This window comes from Zingiber officinale, chromosome 8A, assembly GCF_018446385.1.
Source record: "Zingiber officinale cultivar Zhangliang chromosome 8A, Zo_v1.1, whole genome shotgun sequence".
NCBI lineage: Eukaryota > Viridiplantae > Streptophyta > Magnoliopsida > Zingiberales > Zingiberaceae > Zingiber > Zingiber officinale.
Window position 1 is genome coordinate 76,943,402 of NC_056000.1, and position 9,365 is coordinate 76,952,766.

The 9,365-nt window shown below is 43.0% G+C and overlaps 2 protein-coding genes across 6 annotated transcripts; one reads left to right on the plus strand and one right to left on the minus strand.

Moving 5' to 3' along the window:
• Positions 1-964: 964 nt before the first annotated feature.
• LOC122009614 (inactive TPR repeat-containing thioredoxin TTL3-like) lies at positions 965-5,482 on the plus strand. Of its 2 annotated transcripts, XM_042565832.1 has the most exons (8): positions 965-1,120; positions 1,320-2,378; positions 3,342-3,537; positions 3,636-3,820; positions 3,904-4,237; positions 4,336-4,540; positions 4,881-4,987; positions 5,066-5,482. In XM_042565832.1, exons 2-8 carry the CDS (start codon positions 1,438-1,440, stop codon positions 5,216-5,218), a joined length of 2,121 nt encoding a protein of 706 aa, XP_042421766.1. In that variant the 5' UTR covers positions 965-1,120; positions 1,320-1,437; the 3' UTR covers positions 5,219-5,482. The 2 variants fall into 2 exon arrangements, with proteins under 2 accessions (XP_042421766.1, XP_042421765.1); XM_042565831.1 differs by having other exon boundaries at positions 998-2,378.
• Positions 5,360-7,964, minus strand: LOC122009617 (glucan endo-1,3-beta-glucosidase 14-like). 4 transcript variants are annotated; one of them, XM_042565838.1, is made up of 5 exons: positions 7,494-7,964; positions 6,377-7,413; positions 6,062-6,090; positions 5,873-5,948; positions 5,360-5,714 (listed from the first exon to the last, which is right to left on the minus strand). In XM_042565838.1, the coding sequence occupies exons 1-4, from the start codon at positions 7,672-7,674 to the stop codon at positions 5,927-5,929; spliced, it is 1,269 nt and encodes a 422-aa protein (XP_042421772.1). In that variant the 5' UTR covers positions 7,675-7,964; the 3' UTR covers positions 5,360-5,714; positions 5,873-5,926. The 4 variants fall into 4 exon arrangements, with proteins under 4 accessions (XP_042421772.1, XP_042421771.1, XP_042421768.1 ...); XM_042565837.1 differs by having other exon boundaries at positions 6,062-6,099; XM_042565834.1 differs by lacking the exons at positions 5,360-5,714; positions 5,873-5,948 and having other exon boundaries at positions 5,963-6,099.
• Positions 7,965-9,365: the final 1,401 nt, after the last annotated feature.

A 9,365-nucleotide genomic window follows, 5' to 3' on the forward strand; every position in this document is an offset into this window, starting at 1 on the left:
CTACTAAAAAAACTAAAATAATAATAATAATAATAATAATACACTGCCAAAATGGTGCAAAAAGGGCAAGAAATCCTTCTCCCCAAAGTTTTGTCCCAAGCCCAATTTTGCGGTTCAATTGAAACCATCGCATCCAGCACGCGGTGCATGACGTCACCTGCGTGACACTTTCGGAAACAAATTATTATTTCTATTTACAATAAAAGGAAAGAAAAGTTTTTTTTTATTTAAAAAATAAAGAAAAGGTGTTTGGTGTGAAATAATTGCGGCAGCTTTTGTAAAGAAGGAATTAAAAGCATCAAGTCATCCAATCGATTCCACATATAATTATTATTGTTTACTTTAACCACTCACTCATATCGCCTTTTCAAGTTGCTCATATTTTACTTACTTGTTTGGACAATTTTGGATCTAAATTCTATATCTATTTTATTTGGATGGTAATTCAGAAAATGATATTTAGAAATACACAAATTTAGTAATAAAATAGTAAATAATCTCACCATATGAGATGAGATACTAATTGGAATGTGTGTTTTATGAGGATGCTAATTGAGCCCTGCAATTAAATATGATTGAATTAGTACACAAAGGAATTTATTTTTATATATATTAACAAAACAAATACTAAATGTAGAAATTTCTGTCTTTAATGGCATTTAAAATTGCAATAAAATAATAGAAAATTGGACGTTTTGGGGGTGTAGTTATTCGCGGTGAGATGACCGGTTATGCGGCGTCGCTACTTAGCTGGCGAGCTTCGCTTCCACTTAAATGGGCTTAGTTGGCAAGCTACCGGTCACATGGCCAGCTGCGACGATCACGGGCCTCTTAATTTTACTAAAATAACCATCGACTTTTCCTAAACGGCTTGCATATTTTTCTTTTTTCTTTTTTTTTTGCAGGATCGATATTATAAAGAGGATATTTTCGGCATGTCATGGTGTGTGGCGGTCGCATTAAGCTAACGGCGAATGAATCAATAATGAGTGGTCACCGAAGGTGAACTTACCTTCGACTTGGGTTGCTGCTTCTTCTCCTACTTCTTTGCGACGAGTAGAGAGAAGCGACGGGGATTCTCGTGATGCATCAGGTGGAGTGAGTCGGGGACATTAAAGAGGTAAGAAGGAGAGTTGTTCTTCTTTTTCGTCGTTTAGATCTCGAGATCTTGCTCTCATTTCTTCCATTTGATTCTTTCCTTTGCCTCACTGAATTCCCATCTTCACATTTAATTCTTTGTTTTCACGAAAAGCTGGGAAAATTTGACCTTTTCCTGTTCTTCCATGTCTTCGTCCACTTATCCCCTTTCATCTCCCCAGATCCAAACGTCCCTGCTGCCTTCTCTTCTCCGCACCGACCAGGCCGCCGCCTTGTAGTATCATCTTATCTGCAAAAGTTGCAATCTCTGGGTCTCTCTGGAAGAGAATTGTAGCGAAAATGTCCGACCACGTCGGCGCCTCCGTCGTCGGCACTCAGAAGCTGCAGTCATTGGACTCCATTTCGGACCGATTCCACTCAGCTCTAAGCTTGGAGGCTAACAAGCCAGATTTCAAGGACTTCCCCGTCCTTAGCTCCCATGCTTCGTACCACCCGACGCGTCCCACAGCCAGCGGCAACACTACGAGCAGTAGCAGCAGCTCTGGCTCCTCTATCTCGGTGTCGGGGAAGCCCTCGCCTCTCGCAGACTCAAAAAAATCCGATCTTAGCCTAGATGGCAGACGTTCTCACTCCGGTGAGCTCGTCTTAGGGCCCAATGACCCAATTCCTGGTGCCACGTATACCAAGAGTTCCAAGCCCGGGCACCGTCGTTCCGGCTCTGTTCCACTTATCTACTCCGGTGGAAGCTTCTCACCTAGCTTCAGCACCGGTTTTGGATCCAGTACTTCCTCCGCGAGCTCTCCGATCGCTAATATCCTACCAGCAGGGAACATATACCCATCTGGGAAGATTGGCAAGACGACTACGATGAACCGGAGTGGGGCGAGGACCGACACTCTAGGGTCTGGAATTGGGAATTATGGCCATGGGAATATAGTGAGGGGTGGTACCAGTGCTGCGAGCAGTGGGAAGCCGATGGAAGCGGCAGTTTGCAATGGCGTGGATCCGGCAGTGAGAAGGGTGATGATAAGCGGTGATCCTGAGGAGGTCAAATGCGTGGGCAATGAACAGTATCGCAAAGGGAACTTTGCGGAGGCTTTGAAACTCTATGATCGGGCAATTGCATTGTGCCCGGATAGCGCAGTCAGCCGGAGCAACCGTGCTGCAGCGCTGACGGGCCTCCGGAGGTTAGGGGAGGCTGTAAAGGAGTGTGAAGAGGCATTGGTTTTGGATCCTGCATTCGGGCGGGCACACCAGAGGCTGGCAACGTTGCTTATAAGGTTAGAACACTTTAAAAATGTTTCATTCTTTCCGATACAAGTTTGCAAATTGATTGCTACTAGTCCATAGTGTTATGATGAAATATTGGTATTGCTGAATTGTAGATGATTAGTTTCTTTGGAGCTAGTCACCCATTATTGTTATTAACTATGACTAGTAATTTGTTTATGAATGCTTCTATTACATAATAGTAGTTATCATTGAAGAACTATTTCAATTTTATCAAATTCTATTCTGATTAATGAGGTTGCATCTTTTTTTTATGCTAGAGTTGTCTTATGATTTTTGGGCTGTTTATATTTGTTTTCAGAGTTGCAACATCAATCCCTGGTCCGTACTGCAATCGTCTTGGTTGATCACAATTCTGAATTGCAAAAGAGATCATTTTGTAGAATTGTCAGCATTGAACAGCTTCAAACAAATTACTACCCATATATTTGTCTTACATTCTTCTGTTTTAACTCACAATATTGATAGATAGCCTTGGAGTGTCATTAATTGCAGTCATTAAACCATATCCTTGTGTTGCTCAATAAGAAAAGAAAAAAAAAAAACAACATTGTTATTGCCATATATGAATGTTGCTGCCTGATGCACTTATAATTAATTGAATTCCAGACATGCAGTCAACTGTCTTTTTGTTTACCATGATTAGTAGATTACACTGCAACAAATGTTGTTATCAGAAATAGAGAATTGCACTTGAACTTCGTTATCATGTTATATGAACTCAAGAACTTGAGAAGAAAAAGAACTTGCAGTGTTTTTGTGCTCATTTTCTTTTAGCTTTTAAATTTCATTATTCTTTCTTTTGACTCATCGTGATACATGATGTGCCATCCGGATTTCTAGTAACTATGATGAGTAAATCTTTAATGATAGCAAGTAGCTTCAGATAAATTAGGCTTGAGAGATACTGGAATATGCATTCTTCTAAATAAACTGCTTATTTTGGTCAACAGCTTAGGACAAGTTGAGAGCGCTAGGAAACATCTCTTGTTGGCTGGCCCACAGCCTGATCCTGTTGAATTTAGGAAGCTTCAAGCAGTGGAAAGGCATTTGGACATGTGTGCAGAGGCCCGGAAGGTTGGAGATTGGAAGAGTGCACTTAAGGAGAGTGATGCTGCCTTCACTGAAGGAGCAAATGCTTCTTCATTGGTAAATTCATACTAGCACTTAATTTCATTAGTTTGGATGTCTTGTTAATTATTATAAAAGAATACAATAACGTATTCTTATAACACCCACAATTGCAGGTAATGGCTTCAAAAGCTGAAGCACATCTTCGACTTCATCAGCTTGAGGAAGCTGATATGGTCATATCCAATGTATTCAAACTTGATAGTGTATATTCACCATCCTCAAATACTAAGTTTTTTGGTATGCTGGCAAATTCATATTTGTATGTCGTCAGTGCCCAAGTGGACATGGCTCGAGGAAGGTGAACTCAAAGTGTTATACTGAATATCAAGGTAGTTTCCAATATTTTTATGTTCATTGAAATGTGTAATGAATAATTTTCAGGTTTGAAAATGCCATTACTGCTGCTCAAAAAGCAAGGCAGGTTGATCCTAGAAACGTGGAGATATATACATTATTGAACAACACGAGAGCTGTATCTCGAGCACGAACATTAGGCAATGAACTCTTTAACTCGGGAAAATTTGCGGAAGCGAGCTTAGCTTATGGGGAAGGACTCAAGTATGACCCTGCAAACCCTATTCTATACTGCAACCGAGCTGCTTGCCGTTCCAAACTTGGACAATGGGAAAAGGCTGTTGAGGATTGCAACAAAGTTCTCAGTATTCAAGCCAACTACACAAAAGCCCTTCTTAGACGGGCTGCCTCTTATTCAGAGGTGATATGATTCCCTTCTATTTATATCCTGATGTCGAACAATATATTATATGACCTCCAAGTCCTATTGATGTTTTTGTCTTTCTTTGTGGTGGTTAGCTTGAGAGATGGAGTGAAGCTGTTAGAGACTATGAGGCTCTCAGGGAGCAGCTTCCTGGTGATATTGAGGTTGCAGAAGCCCTTTTTCATGCTCAAGTCGGGCTAAAAACCTCTCGAGGGGAGGAAATCTCAAATATGAAATTTGGCGGGGAGGTTGAGGAAATTATAGGATTTGAGCATTTCCAGCAAGCCATCAGTTTGCCTGGTGAGATCATACTTCCATCTACTACTTTATTAAACTTTCTGCCATTTCTTGTACTCGAGTTCTATTATTAACTTGGCATATCTTAAGAGCCATCTCGAGGAGAACTGCTAGGCTGCTTTTGATTTCCTCATGGATGCAGTAATAGAGTTGGAAAGAAAGTTCAAACCTCAGCCATATATATAAAATGTTTCGAGCTTTTTGCTCCCTCTTCCTCTTAAGCTATCGCATGAATCTCTTCCTCCTAAAATTTGAACTTCAAACTTCATATTAATTCTTTATTGGCTTCTCTATGTTTCGTCACACTCACTGATTGTATTGACACAAAACTGAATCTGTTTAGGAGTATCTGTCGTCTACTTCATGGTGGGGCTCAACCACAACTGCAACCAGATCACCCCATTCGTCGATACATTGTGTAGAAGATTTCCATATGTAAACTTTCTGAAGGTAAGCAACCAGTTTTACATTCAACTTCTCTGCGTGCACACTCGATTTTTGGCTACATAAACTTGTGCTCGGTCTTAGGTTGATGCGAGCACAGTGCCGGTCATTGTCAAGGCTGAGAACGTGAGGACTTTCCCTACGTTCAAGATCTACAAGAGCGGCACAAAAGTGAAGGAGATGATCTGCCCCAGTCACCAGGTATTGGAGTACTCAATAAGGCAGTACAGTTCATAGCTGACGAAGCAAATTGCTTCCCAAACACGATGAGAAGTCTCAGAAAGTGCCGACGTCAATCAATCATGTTGGAACAGCATGCGAGAGAGAAGCAAACATGATTACGCTGCAGCAAGAATCCAATCATTTTCTATCTTTTTCTTTTCTTTTCTTTGTCCATACTATGTTATTCGTTCCTCATTTCCATTAATATTTTTTCCCCTCGCCGAGGTTGCAATTCAACATTTACCAAAACAATTTTTTTTCTTACTATTTCATTCAACATATACTGAGACTTTGATGATGTGCAGTACTGCTGGGCAGAGAGTGTAGAGTTAATTGAATAGGAGAAGGAACAGATTCCCATTAAAGCATTAACTATGTGATTAGCTCTTCTTTGTGTAGTTTATATATACTGACACTTTAATTACAAACCGAGCAAATAAAAAGACTAAAAGTGGGATGCGATACGCGTCGCAAAGTGGCGTTGCCTTTGAGTGCTTGCGAGTTGCAATCCCTGAAGGTTAAAACTTCAATGAATTTTGATCTTGTGAAATCCAAATCTATACAACATTTTAAAAATATATATATATATTTTGCAAATTCAAATATTCTAATAAATTTCCTTAAATTCTATTATATATATATATATATATATATAATTAATGATTATACCTCCCGCAGTTGGCTCATTGAAGACAGGAAGTAACTAGTGAAGTGGTAAGTGGCTCATGGTCTCCCCATATTTTTCCTTGAAAAAATATATATAAAAAACCATTCAATTCCCTTTTATTAGATGCTCATTCTCATGAAATAAAATCTTGCAAGGTCAATGAGAATATGAGAATAATAATTATCCAGTACCACAACCTCCCCTCTTCCTTTCCCTTTCCCTGCAAAACCTAAAAAAATATTAAAAATTATATTTTTGTAAAACAAAATATGCAATATATTAAATCATACCGCCATTTAATATTTTTTTAAAAAAGATACCCCTCTATTATTCTGTTAATGTCAAAATGCCCTGACATTTTTTCGTCCTTCTATTAATAGAAATAGATGAGCATGAAAGTGGAAAGGCATTTTCTAAATAATGAAAATTTAAGAAGATTCTAGCTTTATTTTTATTTTTATTTTTTAAAAAATAAAACTGAATTTAGAATTTATATTTATTTATACCTTTGATGCAGAAGAAGTGAGGGAAATGGAGGCAGATGATTTCGGCCCGACAAGGCCCACATTGTAAACCATGCTGCAATTGGGCTCGAAAAGCCCATAATTTCGCTCGGATGTTGGGCCGGGCTTCATGTCCTCGTTGAAGAGTGCGAAGAGGTACACCTCCAACCTCTGCTCCGGCCGCAGCGGCGTCCCCTCCCCCCTCATCTGCTGGCCGAGCAGGTTCCTGTTGTACGCCCTCGCGTTCTCCACAGTCGCGCCGACCTCGTCGGCGTCACCCTTCGACGGCCACCCCGTCTCCGACACCCGCACGTCCACCCCGCCGCATCCCATTCGCGCTGCCGCCATCGCCACGGCGTCCACCTGCGCGTACAGCATGTTGTCGTAGCGTAGACCAGTGTAGGGGTCGACCGTGCCGGCGTTGGGGTTGGCCAGCACGTAGTCCAACGACACTGCCGCCGGGTCGTCCTTGTAGGCGAAGTACGGGTAGGCGTTGACCCAAAACGGCGCCCCCGTCGTCTCCAGGAACTGCAGGAACGGCAGCATTAGCCCGGATAGCTCCGGTTTGAACGCGCCCATCGACGGAGGGTACGAGGTGGCGAGCACCGCGAGGGAGTTCGCGGTCGAGACGTGGATGGAGGCGTCGAGACCGAGCTCGGCGAGGGCGGCGTGGAGGGCGAGCATGGCGGGGACGAGGTTGGACATCAGAGCCGGGTCGTCGCCGGTGAATACCTCGTTTCCGACGGCGATGCCGGTGATTCTGGTGGTGGGTACGAAGGGGCGCACGTTGGTGGTCAGCCACTGGAGAGCCTGCCGCGGGTCGGCGAGCAGCGCGACGGCGTCGTTGGGGACGGTGACGATGAGCTCGATGCCAGTGCCGACGAAGGCGGCGAGGACGCGGGGGTTCGCGTCGTAAATCCTAACTTTGCTGATCCTAAGCGAGGTAAGCAGGGCGCGGACTTGCTCCGGCGAGGGGAGGTTGTCGGCGACTTGGCCGTAGTTGATGCCGAGAGCCGAGCAAAGCTGTAAATGGGAAAAATCTGCACCAAGACAGAAACTTTCTTGATCCATCGATATCAAGATCAGATTTTGAGAGAAATGGAGGTAGAGTGATGCGAACCTGAACACAAAAGATTGAACAGAAGGAGCATTATAATTATCTTCGAGTTGAGCTGGAAACTGAAGACGGCCATGGAGACAGAAAGGGAAGAAAAGGGAGAGGACGAAGAAGAAGAGGCGGGCTTAAAAGAGAGTAAGATCGGGACTAATCCGTTTCCAATTCCTTTCTTTGCTTGCATCATGAGATTTCAGAAGAGAGTAATCGATTGAGCTCGAGGATTCGCTCAGCGTTGCCTTGCCTTGCCTTGCACAAGTTGATCGAAGAGGGTTTTATATGGAATCTAATTGGGGGTTTTTCATTAGTGCTGGACTTGTGCAGGGCTACTTTTTAGTATCTTTACAACGACGCCATATTGTGTCCTGTCTTGTTCTTGGCAGAATAAGATTTGGCCCCCGCCCTGATTACTTTGCAACAAAGAAATCAGGAAAAACATTGATCTTGAGGTTTCTTCGTCGAGATGAACATTACATGGCCTCCAAGACAAGAATACTGTTTCCATACTTTTTCACCATTTCATGTTTTATCATCTTAATCCTCTGAAATTATTTCATTAATTTTGGATTGTTAGACGTTTTGAGTATATATACCTGAGCTCCCTTTCACAGTTTGACGTGCAACTGGATTGGGTCGAAACTCGGCATTCCGGCGGCGAGAGCAGCTTTGTCAAATTAACGATAGATCAGCATGGTCAGCTACGCCAAGATACGCATGTCTACGTGTGTCGGATTATGTTATCATTATAGCAATTCAACTCGAGCTGAAATGATGGATTGATAGATATATTCTAGTTGGCATGCGTGTCGCCATTTTAGTTTATAGCTAGATTTAATTTCCATAAGCAATCATGAAGCATTCTGCAAAAGATCGACGAGTGCGTGCATTCTTAATCACTAGAATCGTTCTTTTATCAGCATCCATTAACGTTAAGTCCATGATCGAGAATTTGAATTCTTTTTTGGTGCACTAAAATTAGAATCTAATCGCCATTATATTCTCGTATCAGATGACGTGGAAGGGGTCAAAAGGCAGGAAAAGGTGACGCGTTGAGGACGTGGCGAGGCGGACAAAGCAGTGGCTTTTAAGACCGGGCCCGACTCGGCCGCTCCGGTCCGATTTGGTCGAGTGATAATTCAAACAATAATTTATCAGAGAAAATTACGCCCAAATTAATCTCGTAGCGTCTTAATTATTTTTTCCTATCGACGAATACGTCGTCCGGTACTCCTTGGCGCTTCTCTCCGATCCCTGCACTACTTCTCCGTAGACTCCAGCGGCCACTTTTATTAGTTTATCTATTGATTCTCTCTGAGTGCTGAGTCGATGGTCGCTGAGGGCATAATGCTCTCGTTGACTCCGCGTGACCCTTTGAGTGACGTAGACCTCCGGTGAAAATCTGCAAGCACAAAACCAAATTTGGAAGGGGTTCCCGACGACGATTATCTGACGCCCAAGTCAGCTCTCGGCGATAAGAAATCGAAAGAGAGTGACGAGAACTGTAGCTACAGTGATGAATAGCGCATACCTCCGTTAAAATCTGAGGATCCTTATATAGAGCTCCCTGAAAGCGCGTGCATGCTTACCAAGACGTGCACGCTTCTCAAAGCATACATGTAATGAGTGTGTCAGAAAAACGTCTGACGCCAAACCTCAATAGTACGAGCATATCCCTAACGTGACAGTGGAAACTTCCGTCGTACGATTCTCTATCTGATCCGACCGCCAACCATGCTGTCTGTCGGCGACGTTTGTCTCGAGGAAAATAGAGTTACATGCTCCTTTTGTCTTGTACCAAGCCGGACGGAAGAACCGTTCGGCGAACGTCGCGGTCGGCCGAGCGGGACATCTGCTCAGCTAATCATACGGCGGCCCCGG

Excerpts from the sequence above, each read along its gene's own strand:
- LOC122009617 (XM_042565834.1), bottom strand. The coding sequence starts at position 7,674 with ATGATGCAAGCAAAGAAAGGAATTGGAAACGGATTAGTCCCGATCTTA. Across the intron at positions 7,414-7,493 it reads GTTCAATCTTTTGTGTTCAG|ATTTTTCCCATTTACAGCTT; the intron begins GTTCGCATCACT and ends GTCTTGGTGCAG. Across the intron at positions 6,100-6,376 it reads TCACTTCTTCTGCATCAAAG|GTTTTGCAGGGAAAGGGAAA; the intron begins GTATAAATAAAT and ends ATATTTTTTTAG.
- LOC122009614 (XM_042565832.1), top strand. The coding sequence starts at position 1,438 with ATGTCCGACCACGTCGGCGCCTCCGTCGTCGGCACTCAGAAGCTGCAG. Across the intron at positions 3,538-3,635 it reads GAGCAAATGCTTCTTCATTG|GTAATGGCTTCAAAAGCTGA; the intron begins GTAAATTCATAC and ends CCACAATTGCAG. Across the intron at positions 4,541-4,880 it reads GCAAGCCATCAGTTTGCCTG|GAGTATCTGTCGTCTACTTC; the intron begins GTGAGATCATAC and ends GAATCTGTTTAG.